The sequence below is a fragment of the Dioscorea cayenensis genome, chromosome 15, assembly GCF_009730915.1.
Source record: "Dioscorea cayenensis subsp. rotundata cultivar TDr96_F1 chromosome 15, TDr96_F1_v2_PseudoChromosome.rev07_lg8_w22 25.fasta, whole genome shotgun sequence".
NCBI classification, from domain to species: domain Eukaryota; kingdom Viridiplantae; phylum Streptophyta; class Magnoliopsida; order Dioscoreales; family Dioscoreaceae; genus Dioscorea; species Dioscorea cayenensis.
Genome location: NC_052485.1, coordinates 3,351,286 through 3,370,406, shown reverse-complemented (window position 1 = coordinate 3,370,406; position 19,121 = coordinate 3,351,286). Strand labels below are relative to the sequence as shown.

Genomic DNA, 19,121 nt, shown 5'->3' with positions numbered 1-19,121 from the left:
ATTCGAATTTGGGAAATTCGGTAATATCGCTTATCCAAGATTCCAAATTGGGAATTTCAGAACTGGCTTCATCACAACCGTCCATTCGCCTGGAGATTTGTGCCTTTACAGAGGATTTGATTAACTCTTTAAATCTAAGTCTAATGGTTTCCACTAATCTAAATTAGGGAATTTCAGGCTTGGGCCAACGGCCCAGTAATCGTTATGATTACATGGATTTGATTTCTGATGGCTTCATCGTAGCCATTCAGTTGCCTCGAGATTAGTGTAATCATTGGCGCGATTTATCTTGAAGCAATCGTAGCCATTCAGTTGCCTCGAGATTAGTGCCCTCCTCTGCACCTCGGAGTGTTCTTCAATCGGCCGGGGAGGTGTTCGACGAAATGCTTCAATGACGAGCTGCGGACTTGCTGCTCTAGTCCTCCGATTTGGCGCTGTCCATACACGTATAATCACTCGGGAACTGTGTCTCCGTTCTCAGAAAAGATTCAAGTCATCTTCCTCCTCGGTTGTCTGTGGTGTTCAACAGGTATTTGTGCTTCTTTTGCTTGTATTTTGTTCCAGAAATGAGTTCTTATTAGAACCTTTGAATCTTGTAGGTGAGTGAGCAGTTGTTGGTGGTGGTGGGTGGTGGAGCGGCTGGTATCTATGCTTCGATTAGAGCAAAGAAAGTGGCTCCTCATTTGAGAGTGTTGGTTATTGAGAAGGGCAAACCTTTATCAAAGGTGTAATTTGAGCATCATTTAGTTTTTTATTTTAACATAACTAATTTGCACTCTTGTTTTGTTTCGTTGTGAATGCTTGTTTCTTTCTTGTATTCTTTCTTTTTCCATTTTTAAGTTTTAAGAGATGTGTCTTGTGTGGTGAATGAAATTCTTCCCAAAAACACTTTAAGTACTTAGAATTGTTGATGGCTTCATTTCTTTACAACTAATGTGCATGTGGCTTGGTCAGTGTTTTAGAGGATAGACAAAATTTTGATTAATGTCTATAACCTTGTTGATACTAGTCAGATGGGCTAATTCTTAATTCAATGCTAGAAAGTAGGAATTTTTTCATGAGCAAGACTACTTCTTTACCTATTTTTTTGTTTATGAGACAACTTTACGATAATCTGCCAGTTTTAGTGAGAGTAAAATAATCTAAAATATTCATTTTTGTAGCATTGATCTCCTTTTTGCTTGATATCATGTCTGGTTTATTTTTTTTTTATTTTTTTTTATTTTTTTTTTGAAAAAGTGGATGAACCACTAATGCTTTATCTTATTTTTCTTGAGTGATTCCTTTTTATCTATTTATTGCTCTTAATCTATGCCATCTTCAGGTTAAAATATCTGGTGGAGGCAGATGCAATGTGACAAATGGGAATTTTCTTGACAAAATAGTGAGGCACTTTGTTCTTTGACTGTTCATTATCATCATTTTAGTTGGTATTTTTATGGAATTTAGAAGGATCTTGAATTGATTTAGGTTTAATACTTGGATGGTCATGAGTGTCCTATGATGTATTTGCAGAAAGTTTAAATGGGAAAAAAAAAAGAAAAAAAAAAATCCTATTGTATGTATGTCTTCGATACTTTACAGTGGTTTCAACTACAAGTTGATGGATATATTGCATTGTTGTCCTAATCAAGCCATTTACAGTGATGACCTTTTTAGGTGGGGTAGCACTGCTCTTATAGTCCTCTACATGTTGCATATATGGCATTGTGTTATTTAATTATTTTTTTTATATAAACATCACCATGTGAGGAGGAAATAGTTTGCTTGTTTGATTCGATAAATCTTGATTTGATACAGGTTTTGTCTGAAAATTATCCTAGAGGCCACAAAGAACTACGAGGGTCTTTCTTTGATGTTCATGGTCCACAAGATACTATATGTTGGTTTTCAGATAAAGGCGTGGAACTTAAGGTTGGTTATTGTGTAGTGAAATGAAAGAAGACAAAGTTCTGTTTGATAGGAAGCTTTTGCAGTCTTGAAGTGGTTTCAAGGAAACTCATCTTATTCTTTGCCTCAGACTGAACCAGATGGAAGAGTTTTCCCAGTCAGCAACAGTTCAGCCACAATTGTAGATTGCCTTCTTCAAGAAGCAAGGAAGAGAGGAGGTATGCCTTAAGTAATTTATTTGGTGAAATATATGTATTAAGTAATTGAACTATTGAAATAAATCATGGCTAAAGTTTTAACTCAGTTGAATGACCAAAAAGAACCTGTCTGAACCAATGATACCTTGTGTTCCACTAATAGCTTAGCTAGGATGCCAGAGTTGGTGACTTTAGTTGTTATGGTTTTAACTTTTAACGTGTTGTGTAGTTTGTATTGGAGATTGTGGTTTACTCATAGAATCAAGTATGCTTCTGCATATATGCATATATATGGCTTAAAAAAAAATGTTAAAATGGTGCCCTTGACATGTGTAGCACAACAAATTCTGGTAAGATTGCTAAAGCATGTCTGTCTACTTAAGTTATATTGCAGATAGGAAAAGTTGTTTCAGATGCATCGTGTAAGAATGATGGCAAATTTGTTCTCAAGGTTGAGAAACGAACTATTGATTTTGTTGAATATATTGAGGCAAATTATGTCCTAATTGCCACTGGGAGCAGCCAGCAGGTTATAATATTCTTCCTTGTTGTAAAACATATCAAATTGAACAATTTGAACTTGAGTGAAGATTTTTTTTTACATAATTTTTCCAATTTGCTTGTAGGGTCATAAGCTTGCAGCCCTGCTTGGACATTCTCTTGTAGATCCAGTGCCCAGCTTATTTACTTTCAAAATCAATGATGCCGACCTAGCAAGTTTGTCTGGGGTAAGGTCTTGATATTTTATTTTATTTCTATTATATTAAAGTCGCTTAAGGTTGTGGAGCAAGTTTCAATGCCCTCGTAAGGTTGCACATCAGTAATTAGGTATTCTAGGTTAAGGTGAGGACTCATCCCCTCTACATGCTTGGGGTAAATCTAATACATTTGACCATTCTCACCATACTAGCAGACACTTCATATTGGATACTGTGCATATTGACTTTAAATCTGTTGCTTTTCGTTTTACTTATGCATGGGTATGTCATTGCAAGCATATGATGTGGCTACTCTTTATAATCATGTTAAAATTTGTCTGTCTACCATTGTATCTTTTCCTCGATAGTTTGTCACATCCACTGCCTCCTTATACTATGCATTTGGGACTGACTTTTGTTGCTTAATATCTTTTCACTTTACGGTGTAGGCCCTTAAAAGTGTATGTTTTATTGACGGTTGGCTTTTTAGTATCTCATACTAAAATTTTGAATTTCCACCATTATATCTTTTCCTCCATCAGTAATTAAAGCATGGATGGTGCATGCTTTATGTTAGTTTCTCGCTGACAAAGTTGTGTTGTATGTGGAAACACAGTATCATCCACAGCCAATTTATTGCGATCTACACATTTTAGAAGAAAGCAAGGATGGATTTGATTTTGCTCACCTCCCTTACTATATAAAGAATCAAGGAGCTCTGACAGTTCAAAGTCATGTGTTCTTTTTTCTTTTTCAGTAATTTATTGAGTAACTAGAAGTCCCTCAAACTTTTCATTTGTCCTTTGCTTTGGTTGCAAAGTTGTATCATAAGAATCACCCTGGAAAAATAAATGTGCACAATTGAGTAATATTGTGAAGTTATAATCATTCTGTAATATAACAGGTGACCTTCTCAAAAGTTAAAGCAAAATTGAAATTGGACAATGTTCAGAAGAATATTCCACATCTTACACAGGTACATACCAATATCTCATTACTTGTGTTTCCGAACTTGATTAGCTTTTTACGTCTGACTTCAAAAACAATTTTGCTAGGTGGGACCTATGTTAGTGACTCACTGGGGTCTTAGTGGACCAGTTATTCTGCGATTATCTGCTTGGGGAGCACGCCATCTATTCCTTTCCAGTTACACAGGTAGGACATGGAAAAAGTTACTTGTGAATATTCTTTGGAAATTATTAATGCAGTTGTTATGTTACTGCAGCTGTTTCTTTGCGACTTTCTGTGATATGTGACCTTCTTCCTTGATTGGTTCTAGATATTTTCAATTACTTGAAATCAATTTTACCCTGCACTAAAATTTAGTTTTGTATATATTTCTTTATCAAGATATGTATAAAACTTGGGATGTCTTGTTACAATTTGTGTTAGTTAATGAACCGTGAACTTATAAAAGAACTGCAGATAGAAGGTGTTGGGTGTCAACTAATTAAAATGACGTGAAATGTTTGCTATGGAATCATCATAATAGCTTTCTTACTCGTAATTTGCCATCAAAAGAGGTTCAACTTGTAATTGAGATTTGTCGTAGGTAGCATATCAGATGTTAAACAGAAATCCTTCTTCAAATGAGACATCTAGTCTTGGCAGGGACATTATGTTAGAGACTTCCTTCTTTCCAGATATGTTATATACTTCTATTACTTGATTAACCAGACTAATGTTTGGCCATCCATGCGCTTTTCATGTTTGCTTTGTCTTTTGCTTTATTTTTACCATGACTGAGTCCAGTAAAAGTTGTCAACACTCACACTGCAGGCATGCCAGGCAAGAAAAAAAGGCTAACAAACACTGGGAAATGAGTGCTTTGCTTATGTGTATGGATGCTTGGGTTACTATGATGCATTCTAATAATAATCAATCATATCCTCTCAGATGAATGTTTGACATTGTTAAATGGTGATGATTTTTTCCAAGTTTGATAAACTATGTACCACCATGGTTCACAGTGTGGAAAAGAATTTTTTTTTCAGTTGAACTTCTGAATGTCAAGGTAAAAATCTTATCTCCAACATCTCAACTTTCTTTTCTTGTATTAATAATCTTCGTCGAAGTTTGTCATGGTAAATTTTAAAATATAGAAGTGCTAGCATAATCTTCAGAGTGAACAGTTATGTTAACATCCACAGTATGAGCTGTATTCTGGATAGTTTGATTTTCCTTTGAGTTCCAAAATCTAATTCTAAATAGTTGAAGGTTTGATGCAATCTTTTATTCCTTGCTTATGAGTTGCACTAATCATGATCTGTTTAACTAGGGCTTTTTTCTCTGAAATGCAGGGATGCTTTTTGTAGATTTTACACCTGACATTCACATAGAAGATGTGAAACGAATACTCTTTCAACACAAAGATCGGTTTCTGGTTTGATTCTATACTCTCACTTGTAGTTGTAAATGATGGAGAATATTTTTGAAAAATCAAACTTATATTCTGTTTCAGTTTGAACACTGACAGTTCTTTTAGAGTTAGCTAACTGTATCGCAGGACTTTGCAGAAGCAAAAGGCAGGGCAACTCGTTTCCTTCTGAATTTGATCTAGTGAAAAGATTCTGGAAATTTCTATTGGAACTTGAGGTCATTGCATCTTCTGATACCAAATTAGCATTCTGTGGCTATTACAATCCATCTAACTAGTTTTTCATGATCAATTTTTTTTTCAGTCTATAGATGGGGATAATTTATGGGCTTCCATTTCAAATAACACCCTGAATTACATTGCTCTACTGCTAAAGCAATTCCCATTTAAGGTGGCTGGAAAGGTATGTTTGGTTTCTGTCCCTTATCAGACTATAAGAGTAATACTTAATCTTTTGATCGAGTTGCCCAAAAGCCTGATTAATGAAACTCAACTTATGTCTACCTGTGAAGGGTCAATTTAAAGATGAATTTGTCACTGCCGGTGGAGTTCCCCTTTCAGAGGTTTGCTTGTTACATGAACCTTCATGTAAATTAGGTTTTTGTTGAATATTTGACGTATTTCTTCTCTTTTGCAGATTTCTCTTAACACCATGGAAAGCAAGATAACAACTAATCTATTCTTTGCAGGAGAGGTAACCGCTGTATTTATATAATAGTTTGATGTTTTTTTCCTGTGTCTTCATTTTATTTTATTTTGAAAATTTTTTAGAGTAACATGATGACATAACTGCAAAACGGGCAGGTACTGAACATAGATGGAATTACTGGTGGATTCAACTTCCAGGTAACATAGGCATTGCTATTACACTTTTTTTGTTGCATAAACAATCCATGAGTTTACCGTGTAGTATGGTTTTAGATTTCACTTGATTCATTGCAATAGCATATGAAAGTTGTCAGTCCAGTCTAATTAGGGAGTACTGCTGGAGGTAGTCGCAAATTTTCTGAATTTTGAGTTACATGTCACTGGAGTTACGTAGATTTGAAAAATTGTAGCCTTGTAGCATGATTGCTTTGTGTTTGGTTTGCATAGAAATTTATAGGTTTTATGTTGGATTGAAAGGATTTGGAAAATTCAGATTTGGTGAATGAACCTAGGAGGGAAGATAAACACAATGAGAGAAATTTGTGGTAGATAATGAAATCGAGATTTTTAATGAAGCATTTAATTTAAGTTGGTTATGATCTAGATTTTCAAATTTGGTATTTGAAACAAAAAATTTAGTGTTTGTTTTCAAATATTTCACCTCAGCATGGTATTTGGAAATACCAAATACTTTTGAAACAATATTTAAAATCTTGATTTTGACTTATGTTGTGGAAGTCGAAATTTTGATCTGGTTTTCCATTTTTAATTGTGATTGGGTTTGTATGTGATTCTCTTTGTTTTATAATCACTTACTTTCCATATTTTCCTATTTTTTTTCTTTGGTTACCATTATTCATCTTTTCCAACTCTTTTCAACCAAAAAAAATAAAACCATAAATTATCCTAATATGAATTTTGAATTTTATATAACTCCAATTACTTATAACTTCAAATCTTAATTATTTTTATTACCTCCATTGAAATTAGGTTTTCAAATGCCATTTGGTATTTCTAAATACATTACCATGACAAAATACAAGTAAACAAACAAAGCCTCCGGTTTTATTTCAGTTGCTACATTGGAAAATCTCGATAACCAACTACAATCAACTGAATGTGCCCACATTATATTGTTGTTGTTGTTGAAACCATGAACATAATAATGTGTGGTTTAGCCTACACCTGGTCAGAAAGATACTATGAAGCTTTACTGTTCCCTAGGATTGGCTTTGTAACATCACGGCAAATTCATTTGTTTCTGACCGCAGAATGCATGGACTGGTGGATATATTGCCGGAACAGCCATCGGCGAACGGGCAATGGAAGCTTTGTAATCAGATTACTGCTTTGTTGAGATTGTTGAGAACTGAATTCCTAGTGAAGGCAACAGTAGTACTATATCAGGTCAATTAAATCATGTGAAGATCAGATGACAGATCACACAAGGAAATGGTACAATGTGCAATATCAAACATGAGTTTAACATAATTACCTCCTTGGATTTAAAACATAGTGTTATTTAGTGCCATTGTATTGTGCTTCTGTTGATCCACTGTATATGTATGCCTTTATTACTCATTTACTCAGGAAAACTGAGAGCACAAGACAAAATGTAAAATGTCATTAAACAATTCATTATTAATTAAGTAAAATGTAAGCAACTCTCTACAGCACAAGAAGAATGTTTAGTAGATGCCACAGATAACTTTGTCAATGTTACCAAAGATCAAATGATCTATTGGTAGCCGGGTCCCCAATAGAATCTTTCACAAATTGTGAAAGTTTGAATTTTGAGTAAAAACGCATTTTTGAGAATGTGAGTAATGGTTATATGCCGGTGGTCTCAACGCCCATGTGTGCGCAGGCCCTATTTTCATTTTCTCCGTCAAGGCTTATGCACACCTCTATCTTTCTTAGTGGCTAGGCCGCTCATTTTGGATAAAAGAAAAAAAACTTTGTCAATGTTAAGAACTTGCATGGTCAATGAAATTGAAACATTACAATTCCTTCTGCTCAGACTACAGAGACTGTTCTCAATGGTGTTGACAAAATTTGTTTTCAAAAGTTTCAGTATGAAAATTTGAAGTTTTTATATTTGTGCATGAATGCAAATATATCTGCATCAAGGTGATGCTTCAATATCATGAGACAAACAAACAATGGCATGAAAACTATTCACTGCAAGAGGTCTTAGCATTGACAGCTTCCTTGAGTTTCCGGCCGAGTACATATGCAAGGGGAGGCGGCACGGCATTGCCAATCTGCCTGTGCTTGTTTTGAATATTACCACAAAATTGGTAGCTATCAGGGAATCCCTGCATAATACAATGATACAGATGAATTAAGATGGTAACTTCAACAAAGACTTTGAACAACATAAAATTAAATTTCGAATGGTATATCATGTAAAACCACTGAATCATTGGCCTTAAAAAGATTTAAAAGTTTGTACAGAATAGAAGATCATGTGGAGAAAGCTTACCTGAGAACGAGCACACTCACGGACGGTTATTATTCTATCTTGCTCGGGGTGAAAACACATGCCAACCTTACCCATGGGTTGGGGATCAGTAATGGAGGTTGGGAAGTTGCCTTCCCAATCCAACCTTCCAAAGAGTCCCTTCCACTGGTTGTGTCTCTTTGCAGTATTTGGAAGGCACCAAGGTATCAAGTCCACCATTTGCCCAGTTGATAATTTAACCTGCATTTGATCGATAAGTGTAAGTTAACTGAGCAAATTATATCAGAGAGCAAAGTAACCAAATCTGGAGTGGTAACAGAAGAGGCAGTACCTTCTCATCTGGGAGGTCATGCCAGTCAGAACCTGGCCGCTTTGGAATGCGTTGACACCGAATCAAATTCAGTTCATTCATTTCTTTGGAAATGTGATCATCCAGAGTAATGGTTCTCCCTCTTATTTGTTTTTGGAACCATGAAACTGGAGAACCATCATACTGTAACAAGCAGAAAAGAATGCATAGTAAGAAAAACAAAATGATGATGCTTTAATGATAGATACCTCTATCAACTTGACAGTGGGTGTCATATTCAAAGATACACATAAAGCATAAGGAGGTGAGGTAATATACTTCAATTGAGAGTTTGGATGCTCCATTTACAACAGGAGGCAGATCTCCAATAGTATCTCTCACAGTTATAGAGCGGAAAGGAGCCCCGCCAGCCGTGCTTCGAACAGCACTGTAATGCATGCCGTTGGACAAGGGTATTTTTAACTCAGGACCAGCAAAAACATGCATAGGTTCTGGCCACTCTGGGAGTTTCTCTTCTGGAGAAGCAGCCCAAACAAAAACTCTCTTCCTGGATTGGGAAACACCGTATGCTCCAGCGTCAAGAATGCCAAATCTCACCTACATACAAAAAATTAGTAACCGTAAAATAAAGAATTAAAAGGAGTGGAAAATTTGGGCCAGTAATGGTGGAAAGGAAAAATAACCTGGTAACCCATCTCTAGCAATGAAGCAAGAGTCAATCTGAATGTCTGTGCCTTGTTAAAAGAAACAAATGTCCTGACATTCTCCAAAAGGAAGAATCTAGGACGAAAATATTCAGCGAAAGACAAGAAGCCCAAAATCATCTCACATTGCACCTTACTCCAGATGCCTTGATTAAATCTATTCATCCCCGAAAATCCCTGAACAGAAACATAAAATTTGACGAGGCAAATGTAAGATTATTAACATAAAAGTGAGGCAGTTCTGATCATTAGGACATGGAAGAGATGAAAATTCATAAAAAAGAAAAAGGACATACCTGGCATGGGGGGCCTCCGTTAATAAAATCTACTTGGCCAGGCAATGGCAGGTTGTTAAGCTTTTCTTCACTAAGTTCTGCAGCCAGTTTAGCAGCCTCAGAAGTTGAGATGCAGTCATCTACATCCCCACACTTTTCCATGATAGCTCTATATCACCAACCTCAAACAGAATTATTTAAAGCAATAGGAGAGTGAATGGGGGAGAGACAGAGCACCTCAAAATAACATTGCAATTATCAATGAACATCAATGTATTAGGATGGTTTTTGCCAAATGCTTCTCCAGCAGGCTGCTCATATTCTATTGCCCACTTTGTGAATGAAACACCTGAATATTGGAAATCACCACCAAATTTTACAGAGATGATAAGAAGATTCAATCAATTATTACCATAGTGAAAGAAAAGGAGCTTACCAGCTTTTTGCAATCCCTCTGACAGACCCCCACAGCCAGAAAAGATATCTAAAGTAGCCAGACGGCTTTCCTGTGATTCATCTTTACTTTTATCAGAACCGTTTGGTTCACCATCACATTTTTCCTTCCCTTTTTTCTTCCTTGAGGAAGCATCAGGCACCTTTTGGTTTAATGGCGAAAATTTCACATGGGCATGCAACTGAACGTAGAATAAACTCAGTGCAACAAAAAAACAAATAAATAAAATGAAAAAAAAAATAGTGATTTCACTGATCAAGATAACATTATTTACCTGCTTGAGACTTCCTTTATCAGCATCATAACAATATTCACAAAAGAAAACATGATCAGTAATTATAGGAAGATCCACAATGGGGAGATCGTTTTTCTTTCTGACTTCACACTTCCCTTCTATTGCTTCAACAGGAACACTGGTAATGTCTTCACTATAATAAACCTATAACCCATATAGACAGACACATAAGGTTTAGACAACATGCAAAAAGTGCATGGGGATCATAATTTACTTACTTCTCTAATATCTGAATTGTAGGCCTTTTGAGCAGAAACATCTTCTGGCCGGTAGAATCTTCTAACCTTGACAAGAGTGGACTCTGGAGAGGGTGTTTTCCCTCTGGGGACTTCAATTTCCTGCAACTGGCATACTGTGTAAGGCTTTAGGCCTACATTCCTCCCACCTTTGAAAATTTCCCGATCCTCATCTTTTTCCACCCCAAAATAATGAGGCCTCACATATACAAAGTCACATATATTGTATTCAGTCTTCTTGTGAACAAAAACGGTAGAATCAACAAAGAAAAAATCCTCTTCTGCATCTCTTTGTTCACATGAACTACACACCCCATTTCCAAGTCCCATGCTGTCAAATGGAAGAGTGAAGAAAGCACCCCTCTCAGGCCAATACAAACTTTTACAATAATACTCCATTGGTAGTCCTTTCTTCTTTCTCTCTTCAGCCTTTGCCCTATCAATCTTGTCAGCATTAGCATAAGAAGCCCTGTGTTTATGCCCCCATGACCGCAAACGTATATCCACAGTTACAGATTCTTTCACCTCACACAATTCAAAGTCCACACAGCCATTGGTCAGGAAAACTTCCCTCTCATTTGCCGCATTTCCAAGTACTGTCTCAGATCCCTTTTCCATAATTTTCCCATGCGCCATTTTTATTCCATCGTCTTTTTCATACATGTACTCCAGGAAAACTATGGTCATCGGCTCATCACATTCATCAGTTTCTATTAATGCTGCCCCACCAACAGCAAGTTGATCTCCATGAACAACTGCATATTTATAAAGAGCCTCCCCGCAGCATGTCTTTCCAGTAGACTCACCTTTCCATATTACTTCATCATGGTTTAACTTGGAATTACATGATCGAATAGACGGACAAGACTTTGACAATTTCTCCTCTTCATTAGGCACATTTTCTTCTGCATCTTCATCTTCATTTTCTTCCTGATCCTCCTCAAGTTCTTGCTCTTTAATTTCATGAGTATCTCCCTCTTTTGAATCATCTGGAAAATAATGTAAATAATAATCTCCCCATATCCTATTAATCAACCTTGTTGTAGTAGCTCGCATCACATTTCTCTTTGACAAAACTGGCTTAATTGCTGCACTTGGATTCAAATTTGCTTCCTTCTGCACGACAAATCTTTTATTCATAAGAAGCTTGGTGTGGCGTCTCTCTTGCATCTTTTCAGAAAGACCAGTGACAAAAGCACATTTTCGAATGTTGTCATCAGGAAACTCGGAAAATTGTTGAAGAATAATCTGTCCATGAACAACTACATATCTCTCCACCAATAGCAGATTGGAAGAGATAAAGGCAGGATGGTGCTTATCAAACTCTGAAACTTTCTTGATGACATCTGCAAACGAAAGCTTAGAAACACGGCTTTGTTCCTTTAGCAAAGTGATGATACTTATAGCAAGCCTTGCTGTTTTAAGGACTGGCTCATACCACGGAATGTACTGTTTTGCAGGTTTCCCCAGCCTATACCTGCAATCAACCAACACACATGATGAGTACATGCCTTGCATTGCCATAACCATAAGGTAAACTACATATCTTCAAAGTTGCAAAAACTACAAAACCAGTACATGCCTAACAGCACAAACATTTCAAACATAAAAGTAGTAAATCCTATCTGAGACGTGTGTGTGCAAATGGATAGGTGAGGACAAGAGATGCAGGACGGTACCAGGCAACATCTGTTCGGATAGATATAAAGACCATGGAAGATCCAAACTCTATCATCCATTCCTTTATGGAGCTAAGATAAACTGGAACCCCATCAGTATCCACAGAGGCCAATGAGCTTGATGAGGACTGGCCTGGTTCAGTCTCATGGCAGAACCCAGTCCCATCATCCTCTTTCATATTCCCTGATCCAAATACTGTCACATCTACTTCAGCACAGGGAATCATTGGGAGGAGCTCTAATGAAATAAGCCTTGAGTCAGAATTGTAAAGAGACCAATTGTTAAGAATTCGTCTTGGGAGGTCGGGGTAGTATATGTTGGCATCACTCTCAAAAAAGATGTACTCATCCATTTCTCCAATTGCTGGCTTATAATATCCAGGCAAAGGATAGTCATTGGCAATTTCAGCTTCACTGATCTTAATGTAGACATTTTTTTGAGAAGTTGCTGATTGACGGGCTCTTTGCTGCTTCATTGACTTCCAGTTCTCCTCCTCCTGCAACAGCCTTGCAAGTTTCTCATCATCATCTTCAATTGTTTGTGATTGTTGTGTTTCATTAATTTTCAAACTCCCACCGGAGACCTCTGGATGGACCTTGTTAAAATCTTTATTATTTCTGCATTCACCCTTCAGAGCAATAAGAGCAGGCAATGTAGCAAAATTCACATCATTTTTCTCTGAGCCGTCCAATCCAATTAACTGGTTATATATAAAATCACCAAGTGAAATCACAAAATCTCTACCTGTCAATCCACCACAAAAGCTTTTGCTTCCACTCATAGAACGAACAACCCCAGCAAGCAACTCTTCCAAACCCAAGTCAGGATCTCCTCCAGCAGATTTGGCTAATTTTCGGTAGACTTCAACACATATGCGAGCCTTCTCACAGAAATGATCATAAAACCTTTTGTAGCTGCCGGCAGGCTTCACACATTCATAGTCTGCAATCTCAGTTGAGATCCAAACCACTGGAGTGCCTTCATCATAACCTGAAATTGCCCAAGATTCAATGCGGCCAAAGCCCTCACATTTAACTCCCCTTTCCTTCTCTTTCTCCAAATTATCATCCATGGGCATAACAAGAGCAGTGACAAATAAATCATCAATCTCAGACATTTCAAATGGTTGGGGATTTCCTTCAGCATCATGGAAGATGAAGTCCAAAAGTTTCCTGCAAGGTGGGTCATCTTCTAAACCAAGTTTGGTGAGATCAACAGCAATCCTTTCGTCCTCCACTAATCGGTCTCGTCTAGTTTCGACCATTGATGATTTTTCAGATATCCTGATAGATTTCTCCTTAAAATCGGAGCATGCAGCACCACGTTTGGGCCTCTTCCTGCCAACAGAATCTCTGACATTATCAACATTAACCCGACCCTTTTCCTTGGCATTTACTACAACAGTATCATCTGTGCTTTTATTCTTTTTTGTGGATGCTCCTCTGCCCTTTCTTTTATTACCTGAAAGTAAGACTAACTGATGAATTTATTTCCAAAGAAAAAAGGGAAAGAAGGGGGGTGGGAGGGACAGAATCAAGTGAACATCTTCTAAAAAATCTAATAAACTACAATAAGCATGTAAAATTGACAAGTGCAACTACCAGAAACAATCTTCCAACAAATAATTGAAATAAATAGCATGGGATGGTTGAGAACAAGGAAGAAAGAAAAAGAGAAAATCCCTCAAAGTAGCCATCATGAATAGTTAGGAAAGGGGGGAATAAAGCAAATAAAATTACTTAGTGGAAAAAAATCCACAAACTAATCCATCTCATGGTGATTGTTTTTGACAAGGCATCTCATGGTGATTGTAAGAATCATGCATACAACAAAAGACAATATAACAAATTATGACTAAAACAACAATGATAACCACAGCTAAATGGCCAAGAATGAGATAACCACAAGAAAGAAAATTTGGACCAGCTTCTAGCATGGAAAGTTGGGCATATGATGCTCAAGAGTTGCAGAGGAAGATTTTTAGAGAAAAATATAACCAGATTCAACTAGCATTACATCCCCTTATTGCGTCACAATGAATAGGGTCTATTAAACATCCAGGATCTGGAGCCCAAAGGATTTGAAATATGGACCAAAATGCTGTTTGATGCCAAGAATAGATAGAAGTTATCACTGATGAGTAATAAGATGCCCATACATCATGATTAAATCAAGACTAACTAGAAGAAATCATTCAAATTGGTGGTAACAAAATCTCTCTAATGCAAGACATCAATGCAGATAATGAAATGGTTATAAGAAAAGAAGGATTTTATAAGGAAGCCAGCTGTTCCATTTAAATGGATTTAATATTTGGAAAATGCTGATGGCACGCACAGCATCTGAGTGTAGCTTGCTACGCTTAAAAAAGTAGGAAAATACATAAAGAAATGTTTGTGCAATTGCAAATTAAATACTTCTGCCTATCATCATATTCCAATGCTTCACGAGATGCTTATTTAAAGTCAACACTGCACCAGAAAGAAAGGCAAGCCATCTGAAACGTATAAAACACCAACATGACCTAAACCAAAAATATGTTCACACAAAATTATACCTAATATAATGATGTAACTTATAAAAAATCCATGCAGACTATGCCATGTATCCGCATCCTATTTTCGTGATTCTGGAGAGGGATATTAACGCATAAAACACCAGCAGCAGTAGAAGAGGGACACAATCCAGGGTGCCAGTATAATGTCTATTTAATCATAATTCAATTGTGCCAGGGCAAAGGAAAAGCAATTGATGCAATTAGATGTTGCCTACACACATTTGTACCATCATTTATGCAGCATGATCAAGCTTACAGATGCACACCCCCGACATAAAGTGAATCAAGAAGACAATAGAAGTAAACAAGTAACACAAGTAAGAGACTGATGCCTGCTTCTTTCTGCAAATCATCTCTTCCTGATGATTAGCAAATTCCAAAGAAGTTTTATCAATTTCCACAATTCATTCACTATAATATTAGGACTGCTTCCTTAATTATTAAAACGCTTTGAATTTAATAAAAAACTTTTTCCCTTTTAGCAAAGAGAGAAGGCTTTTTCCAATATTACTGTAAGTAACTGAAAAGCCTGATTTTGTAATACAACCATAGAGAAATGCACAAAGATATATTAGAATGCAACTTTCATGAGCTAGAGTTACCCAACAAAAAAAGTATGAATTCGACGTACTTATTAAAAGATTATTGGATCAAATCAATGCTTTTAGCTTTGGCTTTTCCAAAATATATGCCATCCAGAAATAGCTGGAAAGGTGACTGACTATACATCATAAAGTACGAAAACAACTGATGTCAGTATCGATATGAATAAGATAATACCAGCTGTACTTTTCTGATTAGATATGGCCTGCATGTCTAATTGTTAAGATGCTAATTCTAGTACATATGAAGCATTCTCTTCCAGCAGGTCAATAATTGATTCCTGGCCCGGCCTGAACAGATGCAACAAGGACTTGGACAAGAAAATCTCATGCTAAGTCTGCCATTTTTGCTCTTCTGTAAGATGAAGGCCATTACTTTTTTGGTCCTTCATTTAAGCTACTACTTTCCTTACCAAGGGTATTTTTACTTCTCACGTTAATGTCCATGTAAATTCTACGTTGTTTATTAAAGATGACAAGGTCTATAAAATTGTACAATTCAATAGCTATCATAAAATTAGCACTTGGCGTCCACATAGTTTAGTTTGAAATTTAATAATCATGTTGGCCTGTCCCATAAGGGTGGTAAATATAGATTTTTTTTTTTTATCTTAAGTAAACCAAAGATTTCCTTTGATTTGCATGAGTACAATAAATGTGGACAATTTTGATGCTGTAGGCTTCATAAAAGTATAGATATTACTTAAATTTTGATATCACTCATATCTACTTTAGACAAAGGAATAGGTTTTGGTTTATGATCTGTGCAAGGTTATACATGCATCCTCTAAATGTAAGTAACAAAGGCATACTAATGTTTTGGCCTCAAGCATCACCTTAGATAGAAACAAAGGATCATATCAAAAAAAGTTCTAGATGATCCATGGAACAAAATCAAAACATAAAAGGCTCAAATGGATTTGAATAAAGTTGATTCATGGTGCCAAACAGTTGTGTGCAATAATTAATTTAATTCAACCAAAAAAAAACTAACTGATAAATTTGAAGTGGACCAAATGAAAACTGAGATTAGTAAAATATTCTTAATGTGGGAGCAAAATAAATAAATAAACTGTTGAATGAGCTTCCAGCTAAGACCCAAAACTTAGAGTCTCGTTGAAGCTTGGGAAAGATTGACTTGCAACCAAACAGGCATTCACAGAGACATGCAAGATCATCAACTCACTACAGTCGGAATGGTGATGCATGAAAAACTTATTGTTTTTTTGGAAATTGCACGAATAACATGCAATGAATGTAAATTACATAGAACTCAAGACAAACAACAGGACTATAAATTGCTCATAACATAAATTGTCAACTACATATGGCCGCTGAGGATCATTCATCATTGCTATGGAAGCAAAGTAGCTTGAGTTAATCAATATACATGCTTTAATTGCCTAGAATCAATTGTCAGAATCGCCAAAATATCAAAATCATTACTTCAATGGAGAACATGGTAAACCTATTCTTATATTTGAGCAACCAACAAGCAGACCACATACAAATCCATATCAAATGAGATGCTAAGGAAATAAGAGTGGCTTAGAAAACCGATGTTTACTTTTACAACAGATTTGATAATAATGATTGTTGGCAAATCAAATTTGAAAATAAGCTTGAACAAAGAACTAGGCTTAAACAAATGGCTAGTCAAACCTGATGCTGAGCCAGAATCTGGACAACGAGCCATCCCTCTTCGAATGAAACAATCTATCCAAATAATAAGAAACTTGGGTGAGAATATAAATGATAAAATTGAAGGTGAATTGATTCTCTACAAATTGATGGTATTTAAGGCAGCGAGAAAATGTTACATTTTCATCCGCTTTAAGAAATTATTAACTACCATGTGAACAAGTGATCTTATGAAAAAGCAGAACTATAAACAAATTTTCTACTTTCGCTTCTGAAGAAAAGCAAGAGGACCATGTACATTAATAAGAAAATAAAAAATAAACCTTATGATAAGAATAACTCAGTTGGAAGGAAGACAAAAAAAAAGATGATGATAAATAAAATGTACATCCATGAAAACCTACAGGCCAATCAGTAAAACTAGAACCAGATTCTAGAAAGATAGAAAGTTCATGTCAGGAGGCAAAAACACAAGGAGATTTTCAGCGCACATTCATTATGAAAAAAGAGCACCTAAAAGTATTCTCTTAGTGGCCTCTGGACAGAAAGAACTCACACCTAAGATTAAGTTCATTCAATCAAAATAAAAAATCTCAGCATTCAGCCCATAGAAGTCAGATCAACAACATACTGGAAGATGATTAATTTTTTCCCCCTTTCCTTATTTTTATCCATGAAACAAAGTAACACACAAATATTTTTATTATCATTATTTTTATGTGGGGTGGGGGGCGAAGGGTTAGAAATCATTTCTGCCATCAAAAACACCTCCAAAAGAAAATTTAAAAAGGGCTTAAAAAAATTCAAAATTCAAAAATCAGACTAAATAACCCGACAAGATCCATAACTTCCTCTGCAGGAAATCAAACAAAACAAAAATATGAAAACCAGCCCCAAAATCACCAAAGAAACAAGAAAGATCAAATCATCAACATAGCACTAACACCTTCAATCGTCCACCCAGACCAACAAATCGCTTCACCGTTCTCCTTGCGCCGACACCCCTGCTCAAACAATCAAATCAATCAAAAAAAAACAAAAATACAAACAGCAAGGGCAAAGGGTTCCAATCCATTCCCCATTCACAACAAACCAAAGATCAATCGAAAGAGAAAGAGTTAGAGATTAAGAGAGGGAGTGAGAGAGGAAGAGATGAGGATGGAGTACCCTGGACGCAAGCGAGAAGGGAAGGGAAGCGACGCCAACGAGGGCCTTTCTCTCAAATCACTAGGCTTTGGATTGGCGACAATTGTCGTTGCGGGGGATCGAATGGGAGCGCTTTATTGAGTGAGAGCGCGAGGGTGAATGAATTAATTTCGTTTTCCCGCCAAATTTTGCAAGAAAAAAAAAATGTGAGTTTTGAGGGTATGAATGGAATTGGGACTAACCTTATATATATATATATATGTGTGTGTTGTTCTTAGCACCTCTTCTGCCTTTGAGAGATATATAATGGAAAGTGTTTATATGGCGCCCTGCTCCAGAGAGGATGAATAATTTAGGGACGTCTATAGCAGCTGTCAGATGATAATCTGACAGTTACAAATCATCATGAACAGTTCAAAATACATTTTACAGTTTCATACAGTAAACCTTGACTAGTACCTATATAAACAAACAGCCCTTTGATCATCATCATCCGATGGTTAATGATGTATCTGGATTATCTTTTTTTTTCACTTTATATATATTTAATGTGATATAAATGTATTTACATTTTTTTTAAATATATATATATATATATATTTGTAATTATTCATTGTTTAATTGGATTTAATTAGTCTTTGGTTTGAAAAGAGTATTTTTTTTTTCTCCGAAAAACATGTATAAACTCTGTATACATCAAGGGCATACACACATGCTGAGAATTACACGTAACCAAAAACAAGTGATTTGGGTTGTGAGTCCGTATTTACAATGAATGGCCCATTATTAATATTGTTTTTCAACAAGTCTTCAACTTGAGATTTTTTTATTAGCTTATTTTTCTTTTCTGCAATAAGTTAAATGGCATTAAGTTATTAGTCATTTGGTCTTATGGAAAGAGTCTTATAGGGTAATTTGCAGTTTGCTAAAAATAAGGTCAATGATTT

General features: G+C 36.1%; 2 protein-coding genes across 6 annotated transcripts; one reads left to right on the top strand and one right to left on the bottom strand.

The window, feature by feature from the left end:
* Window positions 1-311: 311 nt before the first annotated feature.
* On the top strand, window positions 312-7,710 carry LOC120278106 (uncharacterized protein YtfP). The gene is given in 17 exon segments (XM_039285021.1): window positions 312-529; window positions 600-725; window positions 1,325-1,384; window positions 1,801-1,914; window positions 2,021-2,108; window positions 2,471-2,616; window positions 2,714-2,815; window positions 3,690-3,761; window positions 3,841-3,940; window positions 5,086-5,168; window positions 5,302-5,313; window positions 5,315-5,380; window positions 5,467-5,565; window positions 5,675-5,725; window positions 5,800-5,856; window positions 5,967-6,008; window positions 7,082-7,710. Coding segments are annotated over 17 exon segments (1,422 nt in total). The 5' UTR covers window positions 312-391; the 3' UTR covers window positions 7,148-7,710.
* A 92-nt stretch (window positions 7,711-7,802) lies between these two features.
* LOC120278105 (DNA (cytosine-5)-methyltransferase 1B-like) lies at window positions 7,803-18,368 on the bottom strand. Of its 5 annotated transcripts, XM_039285016.1 has the most exons (14): window positions 18,196-18,368; window positions 17,975-18,032; window positions 17,050-17,103; window positions 12,228-13,689; window positions 10,531-12,025; window positions 10,292-10,456; window positions 10,000-10,198; window positions 9,801-9,912; window positions 9,585-9,732; window positions 9,268-9,465; window positions 8,903-9,181; window positions 8,606-8,767; window positions 8,296-8,514; window positions 7,803-8,128 (listed from the first exon to the last, which is right to left on the bottom strand). In XM_039285016.1, the coding sequence occupies exons 3-14, from the start codon at window positions 17,081-17,083 to the stop codon at window positions 7,985-7,987; spliced, it is 4,617 nt and encodes a 1,538-aa protein (XP_039140950.1). In that variant the 5' UTR covers window positions 17,084-17,103; window positions 17,975-18,032; window positions 18,196-18,368; the 3' UTR covers window positions 7,803-7,984. The 5 variants fall into 5 exon arrangements, with proteins under 5 accessions (XP_039140950.1, XP_039140952.1, XP_039140953.1 ...); XM_039285018.1 differs by lacking the exon at window positions 17,975-18,032; XM_039285019.1 differs by lacking the exons at window positions 17,050-17,103; window positions 17,975-18,032; window positions 18,196-18,368 and adding an exon at window positions 14,226-14,427.
* Window positions 18,369-19,121: the final 753 nt, after the last annotated feature.

What these genes read in the sequence shown, in the direction of transcription:
- LOC120278105 (XM_039285015.1), bottom strand. Translation starts at nt 13,869, where the DNA reads ATGCTATTTATTTCAATTATTTGTTGGAAGATTGTTTCTG. An exon ending in CATCCAAACTCTCAATTGAA is followed by an intron (nt 8,768 to 8,902) that starts GTATATTACCTC and finishes TGCTTGTTACAG; the next exon opens with TATGATGGTTCTCCAGTTTC. An exon ending in GTGAGTGTGCTCGTTCTCAG is followed by an intron (nt 8,129 to 8,295) that starts GTAAGCTTTCTC and finishes TGTATTATGCAG; the next exon opens with GGATTCCCTGATAGCTACCA.